The sequence below is a fragment of the Parasteatoda tepidariorum genome, chromosome 10, assembly GCF_982258835.1.
Source record: "Parasteatoda tepidariorum strain Cologne lab strain chromosome 10, Ptep-v5.0, whole genome shotgun sequence".
Lineage (NCBI taxonomy): Eukaryota > Metazoa > Arthropoda > Arachnida > Araneae > Theridiidae > Parasteatoda > Parasteatoda tepidariorum.
Genome location: NC_141764.1, coordinates 31,789,088 through 31,813,634, shown reverse-complemented (window position 1 = coordinate 31,813,634; position 24,547 = coordinate 31,789,088). Strand labels below are relative to the sequence as shown.

Here is a 24,547-nt window from a genome sequence, read left to right as displayed (position 1 = left end):
GAGAAAGTTTGTTTATCTCAATATTTCCTTATTTCTAGAGTAAAATATGTAATTGCAAAGCATAAACGTGGGAATTAAAATTCTACTGCTCGAACGAATGCTGGCTTTAACGAAAATGTTATTAAGATCGAAGCGAAACAAAATTAACTCAATTATTTCGTTTTAAAAAAGACATGACATGAAAGACATGGCGTTCAGACATGAAAGAATTGAGATTAAAAAAGAAAAAAAACATTGAGACACACTTCAATTTCTATCCCGCAAAAAAAAAAAAAATTCGAAGACTATGTAATTTTTTTTAGGATTAAAACTGTTGCAAATTTTCATCACGTTTTAGAAATATACGATCATTTTCTCTCGCATATTTATTTCCTTGCACGTGTCGTCTATTTCACGAGATGGTTGGTATTAAAAATAACGTTGCTTAAGATCACGAGGTATTTATTACATTCCCCCTTAAATTTAATGGCAACTCTTATTTTTTAATGACAGGAATAGAATTGTAAAGAAAATAAAATTAAAAATAGAAAATCCGCGGAGGGAAAAAAAAAATCTCTTAACTATTATGAGCCAATCTTTCCAAAAAGTATTGTTGAAATTAACTTCGTGAAAACACTTTCTTCTGTCAAAGCATCATTTTCATCCTGGGATGAGGAGGATGGAAGATGCGGAGAGGAGAATTTAAGAGGAGAGAAACGACTTGCACACGCTATTGGTTGAATTATTGGATTTCTTCGCCAATGGCAAAGCATTACTGGTGTTTGATGATGGGAGGAGAGGAAAACATGCAAGGGAAATCTAGTTTGGCGGTATTATCGCCTTCTATTTAGACTTTTCGAGTGCATTGTATAAATTCATTTGAGTTTTTTAAAAAAAGGAAGAAAAAAAAAAGGAATTAATAAAATGTCAGTAATATTTTCTAGTTCTTAACTGATAAAAAATAAATTCACGACTTAGTAAAAATTGTATTATTTGAAACTAAATGAGTTTTAATAATTAAGGAATTTTTTTAAGATTATTCGTTTTTAAATCCTATCAGAATAATACTAATTTGATTTTATAGCCGACATTGGACAGCGGATCCAATTCCGAGTTTACGACTATCAATGTTCAACTCCATAGCCTTATAATTTTGAACCCAACCCAAAAGACAAGAGAACTCCTGGATTAAACACTAGAACAAACTAGCTTAGACCAATCGCAAGGGAATTCGCACCCATGATCCGTCTACCACTGAGGATATTTTACGTCAGCGCTGTGGTCGGTGCGAACCGGGAGTAAAATTCGTATCAACCAATCACAGCTGGGATTCGAACCTGGGTACATCATTGGGAGGCGAACTCTCAATCCCCTGAGCCACCTTCTCTCAAGTTTTAATGTTTAAAATTTTTTTAAATATTATTTTTCTCTTAAATCTAAAAGAGTAATGTAGTAATTTATGAAAGAAAGTAAAATGCTTGACACACAATGCTGACCATATTGCCATCATCATGCGTATGGTCATAACTTAACATTCATATCTTCTTAACTGACAGTATGCTGTTGTCAGTTTAACAATAAATAAACTAGATGTTTAAAATTAGTCAGTTTAACATTAAGTAAACAGATGTTTAACATTAAATAAAATAATTATTAATATTATTGCATTAATTGCAAAAAAAATTAGCTCTGGGTGCTCATATTTTTTATTTTTTTAGAAAATCTAATTTTTTAAGCTGCTTTTAATTATAGGTATAAAGGATTTATTTCATAGAAAAATGGAAGATACATATTTTTGGGGGATGGCACTTAGCGGTTTATAACTAACTGCCTGTAAGCATTCATAAAAACTATATTTTTATTTCAATGGCCCAATTTTTTTTTTATTTCTTGGAGGCCGTTCAAATATTAAGCAAGCACCCAACAGAGGAGGGGTTTCTATTTGTTTATTTTGGATGAAAAATAGGAAGGAGGAGTATGCTTACTTAAGATATTAAAATCTCCTTATACTCAAAATTTCCTTAAGAAACAAAACAAAACAAAAATGCAACGAAATATTACATGAGGAAAAATTTCACATTTGAAATAAAAGTTGAAATCGAGAAAAAAAAATTGGAAAAAAATTTTTTTTCGTCAAGTTTTGGAGATTGGGACACAAAAGATTCATAAAGAATATTCCACTCAAAATTTTATAAAATGAAATAAAAAGTAAATTTTTCTTGATGCCAAGTTAATGTTTTATGTGAGTTTTATCCTAAAATTAGATTACTGCAGTAAAAGTCATAGATAATCCAGAGGGAGGATCAGGATCGGACCGTGAGTTTGAGGCCCAGGGGGGCACTTGAATTAGAGGCTCCTTGAAAGAATGAAATGCCCCCAATTTTTTGGAAATGTTAATGAAGCGTTATTGATTTCGCTTAGTAACTTGATTTACAAAATTTACAAGAAATTTTAAACATTCCTTTAATGAGCTAAATATTTTAAATATAATTTTAAGGCACTTACTTATTAGTCGACAGAGTCTCTTTTAGAACTTATTGTAAAATTCGTTTTTGCTAGTTCTTAATTTAATTATTATCAATAAAATATATGACAGGAAACTAGTTTGTTCTGCTTTCAAAACTGCATTTAATTTTTTTTCTCAACCCTAGACTCTCGAAACAGATTCAAACATCGCTAGAACTATTGTCACCCAAAAAATTTCTTAACGCGTTTTGTTTTTACTCACTCGATATTTGAATTCCCTGAAACAAAAGTGTTAGTCATATATTTTCCATTGTGAGGTGCATTTCAACATTAGACGCAAAAATAATTTTAAAAAAAAATTATAGCACAATAAAACCAATGATCTTTTGAATCTGCAAAAAATATTGAAATGGCTACATTGTTATGAGTGTTATGAGATATTAACATTTATGTAACTACTTTACATTACATAACTAATTCGAAATCAGCAAAAATCAGTTCAACTTATTTCGTTTTTTGGAGATGTTGCAGTAATTTATGAAATACATTTCTTAAGTTTTGAATCAAAACAGCTTAAAAATTGTTATCAACACAAATACTATGTTTAGTTGCACAGGAGTCATAAATATTACCAATAAGACCAGGAAAAAAGAAAATAAAATTAGACTCTTTTTTATCAAAATGACTTTTAAAAAAAATGGTTCCACCTCCTGCTCGCTGCGCTCACCAACTTCCGTGATGTCATCACATTCGTCTTTTTTGATTACCATGATTTATCCTCGAGTCGCAGCATCATGCCAAATGATTCTAATTAAACTTAATCTTTGATACGACGAATTTCAAAAAAATGTTTTGTTGAATCTAATAACGTAAAGTCACCAGTAGAAAAAAATAAAATTAAAATTTTGTAGTTGCTTTAACTTTGTCGGTGCTTGTCTTTCAGTTTTGTGCATAATTTCATAGTGGAGCTTTGAAGTCGGTAGTTGAATTCATCGAATCTAACTCCGGCTCCAGACTTTCCTAAGAATTAGACTCCGATCTTTACTTAAAAGAAAAATTTCCAACGAATCCCAGGAAAGCATTAATTGCTGCGATATCATATGCGATAGCAGATAATTAGATTTATGTAAGTTTTTCTCGCTAGTTATGTGCAATACAAATACGTAACTTCTGACCTTAAATTGAAATCTACTATCAGTGCCAAATTTATGAATATGAGGAAAATATTGGAAAAAAAGTGAAACGCAATTTTTTTAAAAACTTCACGATTCCTAACACGAAAAGGTAAAATAATTTCAAAAAATTAAAAAAAAAAAAAAATACTACTTCTGTTTAAAAGAGTAAGAAGTAAAATTTATAAGAATCGAATTGATAAATTCTCATTTAATTTTCCAGGTATTATCTTCGTTTTATACCAAGTTTATCTTAAAATATGTTGCAAGACTTTCTTATAATTTTTTTAAAAAAAATAGCTTGTTGACGAAGAAAATTTTTTATAAGATTTCATCGATTATTAATAACTTTTCTTCAGTTTATGATACTTTTCTTGTTCATTTTGTATTCCTTAAAACTGGCTAGTGTACATGAATTATGAAAAATAGGTGATAGGCCGATGAAAAATAGGGGGCTTTTGAATAACATTAATGCTATCAAGTAAATCGCCGAATTTTCATCTGCTAATAAAGTCTTGCAACACATTTTACGACAAATTTTATACAAAGTGAACATAATACCTGGAAAATTAAGCGAGACTATATCAACTCGATTCTTATAAATTACACGCAAAATTATATTTAAATTTTTTTGGTGCAGAACATAATTAAGTTTTTTTTTTTTAATTTTCGAAAATTATTTTATTATTTATTTATTCAGTATTTCCGTTACTATAAACATCAAGTCAAGCACAAGCCTATAAAATGTAGATCACGAAATGAATAAAATTTTCCTCTATAATTGATTTTCTGAGAAACAAAATTCATTATTTAAAGCAAAAACAGGGGAAAAAATTCTTATAAGAAATTATTTAAAATTGCAGTAACTTTCGAACAAATTAGAAAGAAAATAGCCTTTTTGGTACATCAAATTTTGAACTCCATAGTTGCATTTCAGGAGGCAACAGATCCGCTTACATGATATATTTTACCATAAGTTTAAAAACGGATAATTCTCAAACTCATAATCAAATATCAGATTTTTTATTCGATTATACTCCTTGTGCACTCTTTTACATACTCAAGTTTCTAATTCATGTAGTTTTTGCGCAGTAAAACAAAATGTAACGTTAAATTTGACTCCCAAAACAGCAAGTGTAGCGCATCTTACGATTTTTTCATACAGAGAAAGAAAGAGATCTTTTAATTGTTCTGAAAATGATTTTATAAGCAATTCAGCTAATTCATAAAATAGAAGAACTAATATAATTGAGAATTAAGGTAATAAGTATCCGACAAACATATAAAAATGTTTATACTTTATTTTCTTTTACATGTTTTCACTTTTTACTAGTGCAACAGGGGTAGCTATGCAATGTTTAAGAAATATTTTTTACTACTTTAAGTGAGGATCATATTAAAACTATTATGGATGTAAGAGCTTAATTATTATAATAAACTAGGAGGCTCCGCCCCCTGCTCGCTAACGCTCGCCAACCCCCGAGGATTGCTACGCAATCCTATGTGGTTCACGCCGTGAACCATGGCTCGCTCGCCAATGAACACAATGTTCTAGCACAAAGACATAATATATTATCATCAAAGACACAGTATTTTATCATCAAAGACATAGTATTGTACTTATGTAGAAGAATTCTACCAATGTTCTTATTGGCTTTTAAAAAAGTATATTAGCTATTTAGATTGTACAAGGTGAAAAAATCAAAACATTAGCTAAATAAGAAACATATTAGCAAAATAAATTATCAAATATTGCTTCACTAATATTCTGCATTTTAAAGCGTGAAAATTCAATGCATAAATAAACGCGAAATATAAAAAAATTCAATGCATTCAATACAAACACTTAAACGTTTTTTAGACGTTTAGGTAGCTCCCAGTAGAAAAATATCAATTCAACAGCGGCCTTTTAAAGCATTCTCACTTCAATTAATTAATTAATTCCTAATTGAGTTTAAATTAAATATTGTCATGTTTTTAGTGCATGAATCTGAATTGAACAACCTGATAATGCTCACTCTGGTTATTGTTATCTGGCTGCTCACTACGTGCTCTTGCGCGCCGAATCCAATCAATTAAAAATGAAAACTGCGCGAGAAAAGAAATATAATCGGTTTTATTGATACATACATACATACGTACGTATTAGCGTTTTATATAATATAGATAGATGATAGGTGTGGCTGAAATTGCTTCATGTTTCAAACGTATGAGAGAAATTGTATAGAGAAGAAAACAGTCATTCAGAAAATTTCAAAAACTTTTTTTTAATATAATTTGAAAATCATTTCATTAATTAATTTCTTATAACTTTTAATTTTGAGAAAAGGAATTAAACAAAACGATATTAAACTAAAACCTTAGAAAATACTTTTTTTCAATAATTGTTAATTTTAATAATTTTTAAAAGCACTGTTACAAAATGCAACGCATTATTCTATTCCATTTAGATATATTGTATTCTATTTGCAACGATAGAAATATATAAAGTAGAATGTTAATAATAAATATAATAGATAAAAACAATGGTATACGGACTAAAAAAATTAAAAAAAAAAACTTTTCCTTTATTGCCAAAAAATCATATCATTGTTAATTTTATAGCTCAAAGTTGGTTTTTCACGAATAGGTAGGTTATTTTTCTAATTTTAATTTATTTCTGTCACCTATTTCTAGCAATACAAATAATAATAATAAATAATATCGAATAAGTTTTTAATTTTTCCACTCTGCTTGAATGATTTTTTGTTACTTTTGTTTCTGTATAAAACAAATTTTATGCATTGAAGTTTGAAAATGGAAAACTTAATGCACATCAAAATTTTAAAGTGTTGAAGAATTTTATGAATTTTGAATGCTATTCAGGAACTAAATTTTATATCGATAATCTGTATAAAAATGACGATCTGTATAAAAAAGAATGATTATTAAGTTAAAATTTTTAGCGAAATCTACCGTTGTTGCCCAGTTCATTATACATAATACAAGTGCCATTTATGAATCAGAATCGGTTTTAACAGATGTACACAATTTTCTTCTTACTTATTTATTTGAGAAGTGAAGGTAACGAAAAGTTGTCCAATAACTGGTAAACTATCGTACTTTAATTGAACAAATTAAAACAAACATTTATCAGAAAAGAATTAATAACTTGAAGGGGGAAAAAAAGAGAGAAAAGCATCCAGGTCGTGCTTCGGTATCGACTTTTTAAATTATGGACAGAAGTATTTAAATTTTAGCAAACTATTCCTCTAACTCAATAAATATTAAGGAGCTTTAAACTTCAAATTATTCAATAAGATAAAAACAAATGCCCCAAATCTTCAAATAATGATCTTTTTTCGAAACGGGAAAATTTAGAGCCCCCCTGCCCGAAATCTAACTCATTGGCGCAAGAAAACATACCGCCAACAATAAACTGGCGATCGTTAGTGGTACGGTAACCCAGCCAACTGATCGCCGTTCGCACGTCCATCATTTTCCGAAAGCTATAATGCCGCGCGTCCCGCCCGTGTGTTTGGCGTAACCAGATCTTCAACCAGATATTGGGAGCATCATTAAAGTGCAACTTGCTCATCCTGCTGTTCACTTCACAGTTTGGAGTGAGAATTCTTTCTATCTAATTTAAAATTTATCAGCGAGCCTTTCTTTGAGGATAATTGGAGATCTCTTAGTTGGTGTGAATCCAAGATTTATTAGTTGTTATTTTTGACCCTTCATTTTGTTTTTATTGCCTTAAATCAAGATGCGTGAGGTTGCTACGATAATTTTTATAAATTTATATATATTATTCTATGTTGGATGTATTTTAGTTGCTTGAAAAAAAAAACACTAACACTGCTCGCTTTATGGTCAATTTTTAGGTTGTAAATTATTTCATCTTCATACGTATTTATTTTTATTTTTTTTTCGAAATGATTAAAACCTTCCTTAAATATTTGAATCTGTTTAACAGATTGCGGGAAAAAAGTTATTTGGAACAAATTGGTTTTGAGAAGAATTAAGATTTTAATCTTACGAAAAGAAGGCTAACTGTGCTTTTGAGATATTCATGCTAAATGGCCAATTTACAGACTGAAACATTAGCCTGCTATGGTGGGCCAAATAGGCAACAACAATCACAACCACTACGGTATCAAAACGAACCATTGGATGCTAGTAATTCCGGAATTTCCGCGGCAAACATCGCTGCAGTCTCCCGCAGCCAGCACGGCGCAACCGTCGAAAGGCGCGCCGCCCAAATCCATCCTGGAGCTCTTCACGCCCGTTCTGCGGCTGGTCTTGCATCTGCTCCAACAACCAGCGGTACAACTGCTACAACCAACTGTGGAATCGACTACACCACTGGTAACCACGGAAGTGGTGATGGAACAAACACCCGAACAGACTATTGTTCTTCCAAGTCACCAAATGCAAAACTTACTGAATTGTTGTCTGGTCAGAATCTGACTTTTTCTCCAGAACAGGTGGCCTGCATGTGTGAGGCTCTGCAACAGCGTGGTGATATTGACAGACTTGCGAGGTTTTTGTGGTCTTTGCCGCCTAGTGATCTACTGCGAGGTAACGAATCAGTTCTTAGGGGTCAAGCTCTGGTAGCTTTCCACAGAGGCAACTATAAGGACCTTTACAACATTCTGGAAAGTCATAATTTTGATTGCCAATATCACAATGACCTTCAGCAAATGTGGTATAAGGCCCATTATAGGGAAGCAGAAAAGATTCGTGGTAGACCTCTTGGTGCAGTGGACAAATATCGTCTGAGGAGGAAGTTTCCTCTTCCAAAAACAATTTGGGACGGCGAAGAGACTATATACTGTTTTAAAGAAAAATCCAGGATTGCTTTGAAGGAATGCTACAAACAAAACAGATATCCAACTCCAGATGAGAAGAGAGGCTTGGCGAAAAAAACTGGACTCACTTTGACGCAAGTTAGTAATTGGTTCAAAAATAGGCGACAAAGAGATAGGACTCCCCATCATTATAGAAGGTAAGATTGTTCTTCAATTTTTATGTAGCTCAATTTTATTGAATTATTTGAAGATTTTAGTAGATTATAAATTCTAAAACTGTTTTTTTCTTTCTTCAAATTAATTAAAATGTCGTAACATATATTCTACTAATAAGCCTCAACGTTTTCAAGACATTCAAATCTTCAAGCTTAGAAATGATTGGTTGTATAAATATAGAATTACTTTTTTTTAGGTTTTTAAATAAGGCACTTGTAAAGAAAAAAAAATATCTTGCGAAAATCCTCAATATATTTTAAAACTGTTTTCTCGAATTCACTAATGTCACACAACATGTTTTTCCTCTGAGCCAGGTTTTCATTTTCAATAAATTTCATAAACCTGTAAAACGACATCTTGAATAAATCTAAATTTTCCAGTCTCAGAGCTTTTTCCATTAACATAGAATGTTGAATTTTCTTTAAGCTTTATTATTAGTTCATATTATGAATATCTTCCTGATGTTTATATACTTTTTAAATCTGATTTTTCGAAATTTACTAATATATCACTCGATATGCTCTTTCATTCAGACATGTCTTGGTATTACAAAATGTCCTGAAGATAGCATAGTAAAGTATCCTTTTGAAAAAGTTTTAATTTTCAATCTTCAGAAAATTTTCTGTAAATTTAAGAATATTGAGTTGTTTTGAAATTTTTTTAAATAAGGCAAATTTTAAAGAAAAAAAATTAAAAATCTTCCTAATATTTCTATACATTCGAAAACTAATTATTCCAAATTCACCTTAATTTCACCTAATAAAGAACTTACCGGAAGAATATGACTCGACATGCTCTTTCACTAAACTTCTTATTTATACTCGTTAATACAATGAAAAAGTATATAATTTAATATGTTAATAAGACTAAACAATTTTCTTTAATTTCTGTGCTTGATGTTGATTTATAATGCACAGTCCTATCTCAGGATATTTAAAAAAAAATTATTTAACATAATAAATATTATGTAAATTTTCAGTATAAATTTTATTTGGAAAAGTTTCATACTTTTTAATGCTTCTGATAGTGTATATTAAATAAATAATGGGACAAACTATGTATTTCCAAAAACAAAAAATTCTAAAGATAAATTTTGGTCACAACGGTAAATACTTTTCAAAAAATTTACATTATATTTGTGTTTTCTTCTCTGTTAAAATGAAGGAGTTAGGGCTCCACTTCTTGCTCGCTTCGCTCACAAACCCCACGATTACCTCTCAATCATTTCTGCTTCTTGGCAATTAACAGAATTTCGCATTAAAATTATTCATTTAGAAGAGTTATTTAACTATACTTTTTATTGAATTGACACAGTTTTGATCATAGATTTGACCCCGAATAGATTGGATTCAAATTTAAACCTAATTTGGCTTGGCTAGGATTATAACTTCATCCATTAATTAATTCTAATTTAATATTCCGTTACTATAAAATCTTGTTGAATTGTATCCGCAAATAAATTATTTAGCAATAGGGCAAAAATTTAATACTAGGACTTCTTCAAATACTGGCAATTTCAAATACTTTAATACTGGCAATTTCAAATACCAATTTTGTGGTATTTATATTCGTTAAATAGATTACTGATTAGATTGGATTTTATTGATTGATTGATTAGTTGTATATATTATTGATTAGACACAGTTTTACAAGAAATTTATTTAAGAAGTAAATACAATTTAATAAAAATTAAGCATGCTTATTTATAGTTAAATTGTAGTAAAACGGTAACTGAAAGTTTATCCTAAAATAATGCGTAATAATATCATGTCATACATTTTGTATTACTACACAGGAACTACACTTTTAGTTTAAATTTTTAGGCTCTAAATCTGTATAATAATCAAGATTAAAAATGCAATCAGAGTCAGAAGAGATGATAACTATTGCTAGTGTTAGAATTTTTATGCTGATAACTACCAAAGATATTGGAATCTTTGTTTATTAATGTTATTAATTCCATCAAGATTTTTAATTTTATATTTAGTTAGATTAAAAAAACATCTTAAAAATGCAAGATTAATTTAAATGGGTTTTATTTGCGAATTATTTTTGTAGAATATTTTAAAAATAACGATTATCTAAACTTTAATGAGCAAAATCTTTAAACAAGTGCGCCGATAAAAATATTATAAAATAAAAATTAAAAAGTAGTAATTTAAAAATCGGTAATGCATGTACAAAAAAAAATAAAGTGTAGAAGATAGTTGTTATTTTTCTTTGGGACTGAAGTGAACGATATAGATAAGTAATTATAGATATTTATTTGTTAATAGAACTATCTGTGTTCTAAAAACATATCTAAATGTTTGGCTAATACAAGGAATATTTCTATGAATGGATTTTTGAATAAATTTTTTGATTTAAGTTAAACCATTCTATAAGACTTCTATAAATTACTTATTTTAATTACTTTCTTAATTACTAATTACTTACAATAAATTACTTTCTTATAAGCTTTTTCTGCTAAGGCAGGTAAATTATTAAAAACTTCACGCTCACCAATTTTGAGAAAAACTGTATGTAATATGTATAGAAGCATAAAAGAGCTGTATCTGTCAATACATGTAAAATAGGCCTATATGTAAGAAGAAAAAAAAAATATTTGTTAGATCAACGTGTTTTGTATTCAACAACATAAATAATGAATTAGAAAAAAAAAGCTTTCTTAATTTAAAAATTATTTATTTTAACTCATTTTTAATTTTTATTTTAAACTGTAGCAAATTTTATGTAATAAAAGAGTGTTTTCGTAAAGATAATATTTACAAATTTTCGTACCGATTTACGCTACATAAAAGACTAATTTTTAAATTAATATTTTGTGTAATTAATGTTGTCACAAAACTGATGAAATTTCCTTTTTCGCGTTGGCAACAAAAAACTGAAACAACCAACTGAGCTATAAATTGGTCAGAAATGAAAGGTTTAAAGCGAACAGTTCTTACAAACAAACAAATTATGCTTATTATTTTAAGCAGGTAACTTAATAATTTTAAGTCGTATTTTAGCTTCTATGTGTTTAATAATTAACGCGAGGAAGAGATGCGATTTATCAACTGAGTTCAGCAGACGTTGCTGAATAATTTAACCCCCCCCCTTCTTTTTTTAAAAAATTCTTGTATAATATTTCCATTTTTACTCAAAAATTTTGTATCTTTAATTTTTGCAGTATGTTTAGGCGATTTTCTTATTAATTTATTTTCTGATTTTTAGTAAACAATGTTTTTTTTTATTACTGTTAGAATAAAATGCTGGGTTTTTCCATCTATTAAATATTAACTAATATTTATCTTATTATTTGGGTCAAGCTAAAAGAGGTTAGAAAAAACAGTTGAGATTAAGATTTGTCAATACAATAAATTCTACGTAACGGATTGCGTTGTACAGCCACGAAATTATTTATAATTTCTTAGCTAATTTTTTTTTTCTTTTTTTGGTGAAACGTATATGACGCTCTTTAAAAATTATTATTAATTTCAAACAAGAAACTGATGACTTAGTGGTATATTTTTGTGATTACTGAAAACTTGAATATGTTAGCTTTTGTGTAAATTCAAAAAAAAAGGAAGATTTTTCTATTAAATATTTCCAATTTATTTCTAACAAAAAATTCTTTATGTGCTTCGCGCAATTGAGCATTTTACTTTTCTTTGTAAAACAATTATGACAAGATATGTAATATAAAAGTTTTTTTTCCGTTTTTAACAAAGTAAAAAAATAAGAAGTACACAAAGCACAATAATCACATCATCAATTAATAATTTTCAGACACAAAAGTTAATATTTTATGGAATTTAGTACCCTTTTTTATATAAATATTAAAAATTACTTTAAAATTAAGTAAAACAGAATAAGTTAACGAACAGTTATTTGATTACAGTGACGTCAAATATCATATTACATTTTTAAATACATTTTTATAAATAAAATTTTATTTTATCAATAAATTTCTAAATTTTTAAACATTTATGCGCATAATGGCATGGAAAATAAGTATGTTGATTTTAAGCAACCTTTAAGTGGAACAGCAATAAAAAAAGGCAAATCTGGAGCATTTCGGAATTTTTTACCTTATAAAAGCGCGATTTTTCAAGAGTTGCATTTTTATAACAAAAATTTTTTTGAAATATTTATACATATTAGAGTTAGCTCTTTGCACCGAAATAAATAAGAAATTTTTTAAAAAAATAGTTAAAAGGTATAGAGATATTAGAGTTGACTTTTTGCACTCAACGAAAAGCATGGAAATTGAAAAAAAAAAAAAATTAAAAACAATTATGTTACGGTTACTTTTCGTATTTATTTTTCCTTTAAAAAATGGATCTTTTAGAAATTCCAGTTTTTAAAAAATAAAATAATTAAATGTTTAAAGGTAACAAAGTCATATTTTTTCATTGAAAAAAAAATATTACAAAAAGCATCGAAAAAAATAAAAATCTAAACAGTTGGATCCGCACTGCTGTTCAGATGCAGTACAAGCATTTTTTTCAGTATTGACTTGGTACAAAGAATAAGTATGCAACTCAGAGATGCTTAATTAGAGCATTAAAACAGCTCTATGCCTCTTTTTTTTTTTTTTTTTGCTACTCTCATTTAAATGCTTCCAATTTATAGTTTAAGTTTAAACCCATGGCGTAATTAACTGTACATAGTGAGAACGAATTAAATACATAAATTAAGTAAGGCTATGTTAAAGTGCTATTCGGAAACCAGCTTATAAATGTAAAATATGAGATTAAAATAATGAACATAACATAAAAAAGAAGCAATTGAGAGCTGTGCTTTAAATACACACACATACAACGTTTGTCAAGCTTTAAAATATTTCGCGAGTCGATGTGTTCTTAAATTTATCACAGTTTTACACTCTTTTTATTTAGATAAAAAAAAAAAAAACTTCAGAAAAAAAGGGTTTTCCAACTTAATTTTCTTAATCTTGGCGAGTCAACGAGAGAAAAAGAAATTGTTTATGCTCCACTCTAAGTAAAGCGGATGGCTGGTTGTTCTTTTTATCCGAACCTTTTGGTGAATGTTGATAAGAAGGCCATTTAAGAAAAAGCTTTCTTTTAGTGAAAAAAATAACTCACGATGAAAATTTTTATCATTTATACGCTTTAAAGTTAATTGTTCTTTTCGATAGCACCATGATGGTTTCTTTTTAATAAATTTTCTGTTATAACTTAAATTCAAGTTATTTTTAACGCGCTTTTGGAGTTGAATATTTTTTTATTTTGAAACACTGTACTTACGTATGCAGCGAGGATATGTAAGTACAACACTGTACTTACATTTGAACACTGTACTCATATATGACATAAGCAGCGAGGAAATACATAGCGGTCCAATTTTTCTTATACGTAAAATATCTATTTAAACTAGTTGGGTAATTTTAACATTTGCATTTTAAAAGGAATATTTTTTGTTGTGGTCGTGAAAATATCGTAACATTCAGGGTCTGATTTAAAAGTCCGAGGACTCTAGGCAGAGAACTGTTGGAGATCCTATTGGCCCTCAAATTTATACATAGAAAATGCTTTTAAACTTTTTATAACATACTGTTAGTAAATTAATGCATTTCTTTATTTCAATTTTTGTTGATTTAGAGAAAACACGCAAAATTTGCAACATTTAAATGGCGCCCAGACATGTGGGGGCCCTAGGCCCGGGCCTCTGATAATTAATCAAGCCATTGATATTTGTAATTGAAAGCAGATTTTTTAAAAAATATTCTTTTAAAATATTTATCAGGAATCTATTATTAAATATGGATCCGTTAAAAAACATTTCACAAATTATTTTACCCTAGACCCATCCCAATAATTTCCACTTTTTAAAATGGTCCTTTCACAAAATTCTTAAAAATTCGAGTTAATGATGCCGATAATTTCAAGATTACAACTCTTCAAAGATGTAGTTTTTATGTTTTTTTTTTTTTTATTAAAGTAGGTTAGTTGAAAAGAAAGTTACTTTCTTTTCACACATTCCTTACTGAAAAGAGCCCGATTTTACGTTATTTCTCAATTCGGAATTTGCGGAACCATTTTTAACAAACCTGCTGTAGAATAACACAGCTTTGCAATGAAAAAAAATATAATCCGATAATCCTACGATATGAACGGAAAATTATATCAAATCAATAGTTTAAATACTGCACATTTTGGTTTTATTACAAGAATTAGGTTGTTTTTTTACCGAAAATATTTTAATCATACGGTGCGTTATTTTCACCAATATTTTTTTCTCCGTGTACCTGTTAAGAAAAAGAAAAAATTCTTCTAAATATTCGCTGAAACAAATCTAGAAATAATTGATTCCATAATCAAATATCCTAGTTCAACCTATCATTTCTGCATAAGCATGAACTAAGGCATCCTTAAACGTACGTCTCAATGCCACTTAAAAAAAGAAAGCAATCTTTAAAATTATTACTGTAGAATAAAAGAGTGTAAGATATTTAAATGCTCTAAAAACAGATTAATAAAAAACCTTTAAAGAAATTTTTTTTCATTACTGTTATCAGGCACTTCTGATATTATTTACAGCCTTTTCTCTTTTATTACTTTCAACAGAGTAAATCGTTATAAAAAAGGAGAAAAGTAAACTATTTTATAAGACTAGCTTTTTTAATTTTCGACCGACATTGATATAATTTTCATTTTATCCTTTTTTTGAGAGAGAGAGAGATAAAAGAGAAATGTTAAATTTATTTTGTTCCCAAACATCCCTTTCTCGAAGTAGATTGTTAGGATTTTTCTTTCTCAATCTCATCATAAATTTTTACTGCACTTCAAGTACAGAACCTCGATTGTCCGAACCTCTTTTATTCGAATACTTCAGTTAACAAAAGTAGATTCCAATTAGTTTTTAATACATGTTTTTAGTTCCCCACCCCCTTTCTTTTATCGGCTTTAATAATATTTCGTCTAAATTCAACTATACATAAAATTTTATAAAGCATCACTTCATAAAATTTCTCCTTTTATATAAATAAAAAACAAACAAGCGTACTGGTGAAGTTGGAAGTAAGGAAACCAAATAACGATTCAGAATTAGAGGATTTGTTCAATTGATTTATTAAAAAATTGAACGAAGCTATATTGAACATTGACTGCCCTGATTATAATTAAATGTAATGTAGCACTATAATAAAAAAAAACCTCGATTCTCTGAATTTGTAAATCAAAATTGAATAATAATAAATAATGAAACAGCGGAACCTCAATAATCCATATATCAGGATTATCCGAAGTAGATCCGGTCTCAGTTATTTCGAATAATCGACATCCAAGTATATATATATATATATATATATATATATATATATATATATGTTTGACTCATGCATTAATATCCTAGTTGGATTTTGTTTACCTTTATTTTGCTCACTAAAATATAAATAATTTTCTTAGTTTCTACAGCTTTAAACGTTGTCTAAAACTACGCGGAAAAGTAAATAATGAATGTTTCTGTAAGCAAATAATATTTTATTAACTTGTAATATTTACATAATTTATTTATTGAAAAACTTTATTCTATAAGTATTATGAGGGAAAAATACACAATAAATACAAATTAGCTTTTAAAAATCTGCTCACAATTAAAAATCTACTTAACATAGACGCTTAACATAGATAAAGTACCTCAATAAATCACGCATTTTTTTTCTTCGTACTTATGTACCTCTGACATCCCAAATCAGTTGTATTCCCTCCCCCGCACAAATTTCCGTTAGAAAAAAGAAACACAAATTTTAGAGAAAATTTACAAATGAAGATTTTTAGTAAAGAAAAATTGCTTGATACAGAATTTTCTTGCTATTTTTTGCATTAACATATTTCACCACTGTACTAATTGCATATTTTGCTCAAAACGTTAGTATAATGTTATACTAAATACAGAAGAGTTTATGTAAGTAGTTACGGCTTTTTTTTGTGCGATATGGCAATAGATGTAACTAATAGCTTTTGTTCTTAGTATATAACTAATTGGCGCTATATTGGCCTATTCTGTAAGAAATATTATTTTCAAAAAAAGGTTATATAACAAATTATACAACAGTTTCTTATTATTGCTGTATAAAAGGCACAACTAAAATTCTTTTAGTATAACCTGCCCTAAAACAAGAATTTTGGAAGTGAAAATTACGAATATTGCTAATTTTTATCAAATCGTTGGTTCAAAGAATAAGTTCTTTTTCCCGATTAAAAATATCTTTATTATTATTAAATTAGATAATAAGACTTGTGAAAAGCCTTTAAGATCAAACAGCAATTAAAGTGTAAGTATTACAAAATTTTAAGGACGATAATAAAATTTAAAAATTTCCGTTTGAATATTGAAATGTTGATAACCCATAGTTCCGATGAAATTACGGGTAAACAATATGGGTAGTTTGAAATAACATGGGTAATTTGAAATAAAATATTTCCTTCCAAAAAATTTTTTTTAAAAATAACTTCTTATAATTCTTTTTTTTAATTATCTGTGTTATATAAGTAACACGAATCTTAAATGGAATGAAAAAAAAAACTTACAACTTCGAATGGAATCATATTTTGTTCCTCCAAAGTTTTATAAAAAAAAAAAAATAAGAGCCCTGCCCAACCAAATACCTTTCAAAAACAATTTTACCAGACAAAACTATCACTTTCTAACAATGGCATTTTTCAAAAACTATCTCATTGTCCAGTTTTTACTTATTTAAAAATAAGTTTAAATGATTTATTCCATTACCGCAGTATTTTTTTTTTCAAGTTACTGAGCCTGAATTAAAAATTTGTTTGGGTGATCTGATGAATTTTAATGAATGGATATGTAGATTAGGTTCTCGATTAATTCCGATGTGACGATATCAGCTATGATGTGAAAGTGTTACACTTGGTATTGAATTTCAAATGCAACTCAGTGTTTCTTGTAGGCTTTGAAATATTTCATTACATAAGCAATCGTTGCGATCGAACAGTTTGCTGGGAAATGAAGCAATTAAAATGTTCGAAAAGAGCAGGTGTTGGCAAGAAACAAGCTGATGTAAATAAATTTTTAGAAGAAACAAAAATTGTTTGGACATTTTTGATATACTTGAATCCTAACATCCGCATTGGAGATGTAAGCAATTAATAGTTGTGTTGTGGCAGTATGATTCATTAAATTTTATATCGTTAAATAAGGTTTGTAAAGGATTCAAATGGGGGAAAAAATAATGAATTGCAGGGAAAAAGTTTTAGTTTATTTGTTCAAATATCAACTTCAATATAAAAATTAGAATTTCTGTATATTGATTGTTAAATACGAATTTACAACTGGAAAAAGTTAAAAATTTATAAACTTAAAATTCTAAAGAAAAATACTCGTAGTTTTTTCTTTTTTTAAAATGTCCATCAATTATTGGTGGTACTTAGCACTTTCATCGCGTCTCAGTCCCACCCTCTGCACTTAGAGCTCCTCAACTGCACTAAAATGGAAATAAAATTCAAATTCCTTTTTAACTTGTTTATTTTACTCTAAAAAATATCAATCAATTGCAATCAATGACCATATTCACTAATACAAAAATAGAGCACAGCGAATATTCCTGGAAGACGAGTTATTTCGTCCATTGCTAACAAGCCGTATTTTTGATCGTGGGAGCATTCATTATTTTTGTGGCACATATATAGGTGGCTCGGCGTCACCCCAGTAACACAAGGGGGAAGGGTGTTAGTGGTGATTTTCTTATTTTTACTGATAAGACGGAGGAGAGGTATGAGCAATCCTTATATAACCTATTAAATCTTATTATTTTCCTTTTTTTTTTAATTAAAAAAATTACTTGAAATTTAAGGAAAGAAATAGTGTGAAAAAATTTTCAAGGATTTAAAAAAATTTATGAAATAAATTAAATCACAAATTTTGTTTCAAAGTTACCTCTTATATTTGAATTAAGTCCTAAAATTCTTGAAAATAGATTATTACTATTAAAGCAAAGTACAAGTTGAACAAAAAAAAAAAAAGAAAGAGGAATGTCGCTTTTTTTTTTTTTTTTTTTTTTTTTAACGTTAGCGTGGAGGGAATGATAATTTATTTTTGCTGACAAAGGGCAAAACATAAGTGCCAAAAATGTGTAATATTTTAACGGTCCCTAATGTGAAACTGTCAAAGTTGAACTAACCTACATGAACAGTAGAATATTCGAAATCTATATGAAACAGCTACGAAAATCATGCTTTCAGATTAGATTCAGAACTTGTTATATAAGTCAAACGAGTGTTAGTAAAAAATCTTTTAAGAGTAAATACAATAAAAAAACCGGAAAAAAAATTTCCAAAATTAAATCTTTGAAAAAAAATAATAAAGCTAGCTAGCTAGGAAATAAAGCTTTTGTTTTGCTATTAATAGTGACATAATTATCCTAAGGGTTATGAAAAAATATATTGAGAAGAATTTCTTAAAATAATATATTTCAATATACAGACATATCGCTGATTAATCTTATCTTTTTATTCTTTTCAATTAAAATAAGGTTTCAAATTATCGAAGTTTCAATTCATTTTAAACCCATGCTTTTATTCTTTTCAATTTAAATAAGGTTTCAAATAATCTAAGTTTCAATTCATTTTAAACCCAAGCTTTCATTTTTTTCAATTAAAATAAGGTTTCAAATTATCAAAAGTTTCAATTCATTTTAAACCCATACTTTATCTTTACGAAAACGAAATAAATCAAACAGCTTGTTTATTTTCTAAAAAAAACTCCTAAAATTCCGTGAGAACTTTCTAAACAAAATACTAACGACCCCAGTACCCCAACAGTCCATATGTACGTGATTTTTCACGCTTCTTGTTACCTCCCCCCCCCCTTAATTCCGACATCCACGATCGGAAGAACCGTGTGCGAGGAGGGAGCTTGATAGCCCCCCGTAAATTACTTCCGCTATGGATGAAAAATTAGGGTCGAAGTGCACATTTCCATAGCTTGAAGCCATGCCGTCCCAACTCGTTTGGAAAATGTGACATATGATTTAAGTTTTCAGTTAATTGCTCTTAGAAGGTGACCTACTTATGAAGGCTTATTTGGTTTTCAATGCTTCAACTATTTTTATGTCTTAGAAACAAATTCAAATACATTTTTTAATCTCTGGAAAAGTTTCATACATGCTTCGCTTTATGTCATCCAGTGTCAAAGATCATAAATAATCGATTCAAATCACTATAGTCCCAAATGATCCAATTAACAGTGTTTTTCGAAGCTTTATCTCCTAAAGAAAAAAAAAAGCCGTAGTTAAAGGTTTAAGCGCCTTACACTGTAAAAGTTTCGGGTAAGTGCCGGAACTTTTTACCGTAAAAACCATCTTTACCGGAACGTGTGAGGGGACAAAAATCTGATTCGTAATATTTACAGTTATATTTACCATAAAATCAACTCTGATTAAATAAATCCTGCAAAAATAACGATGGATTTAAATTAATTAATTATTTTAATTAATAATTAAATTATGTAAATTTTTTTTTGGTTATATTCACCATAAGATCACTGAATCAGGGTAGAAATAATTATAATTTATAATTAAATTATGCAAATTAATTTTTATTACAGTTCTATTTACCATAAAATCATTTAACCACTTTAATTTAATTAATGTTACTGTAAAAATTATGGTATACTATTTTATGGTAAAAATGGATTTTACAGTAAATGAATTTTACGGATGATGCACCCACAGTGCCGTGCCGGTACTTTATACCGTAATTTGTAGTGTACTCTTAAGATGAAGTTATAATAATTCTAAGCTCTATATACCACCTTGTCGTTAAAAATTATCAGTGAGAACAGAAAAATAACTAATTAATTTTAAAATGTATTAATCTTTTTGAAAAATGGCCAATTCGGCAAAATTTTTCATCTTCACTAGCGTGCTATAGTCTGTGGTCAAATTCAGTATTATTGAGAGTTTAATCGAAGCGTAATTTAATGTATAATTCTATTTCTAAACTTGCTTAGTATGCTTATTAAAATAAAAAGAAAGCGAAGTCAGCACTGTGAAATTCACTTTAAATCAGATACAATTTTCATATCAATCTGGTGTTAAATGATCACGGTTTTCATACTTCAAAATATTGGGATTTCTTTGTTTATAATAATTTTTATTTAGTTAAAATTCAATTTTTTAACTAGTAGGCATAGGTTTTGTGTGTTCGTGCAGTGAGTTATAATCTTAATTTTATGTTTATGTACTATTAATTTAATATTGTCATTTTTTGTCGAATTTATTCTTGCATAATGGTAATATTAAAAAAAAATATTCTGGGCTACGTGCGAAGATTTAAGTTTTATTCGAAGAATGTTACATATATATGATTAAATGGACAGAAAATTAAAAATTCCAAAATCAACCGTAACAAATATGTTGGGTTTATTAAGAACAATGAGAACAAAATAAATATAAATGACGCACAGAAATTCCAAAATGCTTTCAACAGGTTGACCAAAAACGTTTTTGTTGCATTTATACAAATACTTGGTCTTGCCTAATTTGAATTTCAAATCTGAAAATAGAAAGGCAGCAGATTTTTTTTTAAATTTTTTTTTAAAATTACGTTTTAAATCTATTTTTATCTATCTATTTGTTGTCGAAATGTGGAAGTTTAAAAACGTTATATATAACAGAGTGGCGTGTAATTCTTGAAATTAACTAAGGATCATCGTCATGATTAATATTGCATGAGAACCAGTGCTCTGAAATGTCGTAGTACGCTGATAGGACGCTTCTCTAGTATGACCTGTTTAAAATCAGGCGAAGAGAAATGGTAAAATTACCCTACTGTATGGTAGTGTTTTTCAGAATTTAAAAAAAAAATAATAATAATTTTGATAATAAAAACCAAAACACACGTTATTTAAACCATTCATTCCGAAATTTTTCCGTTCATAAACTAACAGTTTACCGGAAATTCGGATCTTCTAAACTATAGTAGTGATTACCACACATTTATTAAAAAAATGCGTAACGTAAATTCAACCAAATAAATGGTTTCATGTAATGCTTTAACAGGGGTCTGTTTAAAAGAAATTTGGGTTCGTTAGCGGACCCTTTACAAAATATCTTTTCAAAAAAACGGATCCTTCACAAAATATTTTAACTTAAAAACGGACCCTTCACAAAATAATTTATCTTTCAATCGGACCCTTAACAAATTTGTTTATCTTCATTATTGTTTTGTTAATCGAATAAACCCTCCGGGGGGGGGGGAGAATGCTGTTTATTTTTGAAAATTTAATTTTTTTTTATTAAAATTTTACTGTGTTGAGCATAATCTTGTATGTCTTTACAATTTAAAAACTTCTTGAAAAAGTTTTTTGCGATAGCAGGATCCTATTTGCACAAATTCACAAAAGCTTATTTGAAATCATACTTCATGGTTAATTTTACCAAGACCATCGCCCCCCTAGAAGTTTGTCAAAGCATTTATGGGATTCCCTGGTATATATATATAACGTTTTTAAACAGAATTTCGACCAGAAAAAAAGAGAGAGAGACTAAAAAGGTCATGCAAAGAAGAAAAAAACCGCAGCTTGGAAAGAGAAACCGATTTCAAGTCTAAAATCAGCAATACAAAAGTACCGAAGGTCTTTTAAAAATTCCAATGGAACAAAAAAAAAATTAAAAAAATATTCCCCAGTGTAATTCTCAATTCCAGCAAATTTGTAAGTGTCCAAATAATTTTGATGGAAGTAATTGTTTTAATATTTAAAAATTACTGTAGATCACCAAAAGTTATTCTTTTCACCAAATTACTAGTTTTTCTTCGAACTGGCATTTTATGTCATTTTCAGAATTAGCTTCGATGACTCTGGCTAAAGATAGGTGAAATATGGCCTAAAACTCATTGAATTAGGACTTAGCAGTGATATAAATGCTTAAAAGGTGACCTATTTATCGCTTGCTGATATTTATTGTTTTAACAGTTTTTAATTACTAATAAACTTGAATATATTTTTAATGACAATGCTTTTTTTATTCTTTCAACATTGTTTATATGGTATATGGTTTATATATAGTTACATATTAATTAATAAATTGTCAATTAATCAAATGTCTCAGAAATTAACTTGATGTTTTAATGTCTGGATGTTTCATATAATTTTGCAACTTCAATAATATTTACTAACATTGATTAATCAACAAGCATTGCAAACTATAACAACGAAAATAATTAATTTTAGTAGATCTTGTCAAGTTTATTCTGGAAAAGGCATTTTCTGAACAATGGCACTCAATTGTCAACATAATGTTGCTGCAACTAAAGGAATAAGCAAATTTAGTTGGCTCTATCATATATAAATAATTTTTCAAATTAGTGCTAAACTTGTGTCTCGAATTGCATCGAAAATCAATTCTGCACGGAGAAAAATATTCTGGTAAAATTACCACATTGTAAAGACATTTCTGTCGAAATAAAACTATAATAAAACTATATGATAAACTAAACCATTCATTTGGTAATTTTTCCGTTCAAATGTTAACGATGTAGGCAAAATTCTGGTTTCCAAGATTATACATGTTAATACCACACAGAAAAAATACAAAACTGAAAAATAACTTTAACCACATAAATGGTTCTTATGCCATACTCTAAAGTATCGTGATAAAATTATTAAATTTCACTATATTTATAAGCAAAGCACTTCGGTAAAAATTATCGAGATTTTCGGTGTTCCCATAGAGCATGAAAATTACCATATTCTGGTAATTTTGACTTTACATTTTTCCTTAGTGTAACCATCAAGATAACACTGCAATTGCCTTTTTTATTATACTAATGTTTACCATTACAATCTATATGTTTGTTTCTTACGTTTGTTGTTATTTTTAGTGACAGCACAATCAGTCATCACCCTAGAACATCAACGCCTCATCTGTGCGTAGGAAATAGCCACATAGTCTCTCCTGGTCCTCATTCTGCGGCCGCCAGAACATCTCCCGCGATGTCCCAAGCTGCCCTTTGTGGCCATCACTTTACCGACGATATCGGACGTGACTTCCATTTTAACCCTTCTAAACCCATGGACGAACTTGCTGTTATGGCTATGGTGAAATCCGAACCTGGACTCTATCCCTCCGCTCTAGTCTACCCCACGAATACGTCAGCATACGATGCAGCTGCGACATTGTCTCATCTCCATGTTGCTGCTATGAACCATGCGTGAAAACACCTGCACAAAAATTGAAACCAAAATACTCTGACATGGACTGATATAAAAATAAGCGATCTTTTATATATCAAAAATATAAAGACATCAATTTTTTAAACACGAGAAACAATGCCCTTGTCTATATTTGCAATAAATTACATGTAATAATTTATTGTAAAACGTGTAATTTATTGCAAAACATGTAATTTGTTGCAAAACATGTAATTTATAATTTATTGTAAAACGTGTAATTTATTGCAAAACATGTAATTTGTTGCAAAACATGTAATTTATTGCAAAACGTGTAATTTATTGCAAATACAGTTGAAAAACTAATTCTGATGTAATTGGTAAGATTATTTTTCCTTAACTGTTATGGCTATATCATTTATTTTCAAAATATTACTTGTCTTCTCAATTATTTTGAAACTGAAGTAAATCTAATAATTGTTTTTATTGAATTTAATTATTGTTTTAATTATTTGTGTAATTAAAACTTATTTAATCTATTATTAATTATTTATAATTATTTAAATAATTAATTATTAATATAATCATAATAATGAATTGAAAAATTGTGAATGTTTTAATTAATTATTATAACTTAATTATTGTTATAAATTCAAATAATTATGGTTATTAATTTATAAATTTCTTGTCAAAAAGCAAAGTCTTATGAAACATAATTACTTTTTTTATTGATACTGAAGTTAATCTAATTATTGTCGTTATAAATTTAAATACTAATGATTA

At 28.5% G+C, this 24,547-nt stretch overlaps 1 protein-coding gene across 1 annotated transcript; it reads left to right on the top strand.

The window, feature by feature from the left end:
* The first annotated feature begins 7,100 nt into the window (after positions 1-7,100).
* Positions 7,101-24,250, top strand: LOC107455062 (uncharacterized). Its single transcript, XM_016072470.4, has 2 exons — positions 7,101-8,604; positions 23,476-24,250. The coding sequence occupies exons 1-2, from the start codon at positions 7,676-7,678 to the stop codon at positions 23,807-23,809; spliced, it is 1,263 nt and encodes a 420-aa protein (XP_015927956.1). The 5' UTR covers positions 7,101-7,675; the 3' UTR covers positions 23,810-24,250.
* The last annotated feature ends 297 nt before the right edge of the window (positions 24,251-24,547 follow it).

What these genes read in the sequence shown, in the direction of transcription:
- LOC107455062 (XM_016072470.4), top strand. Translation starts at nt 7,676, where the DNA reads ATGGCCAATTTACAGACTGAAACATTAGCCTGCTATGGTGGGCCAAAT. An exon ending in ACTCCCCATCATTATAGAAG is followed by an intron (nt 8,605 to 23,475) that starts GTAAGATTGTTC and finishes TGTTATTTTTAG; the next exon opens with TGACAGCACAATCAGTCATC.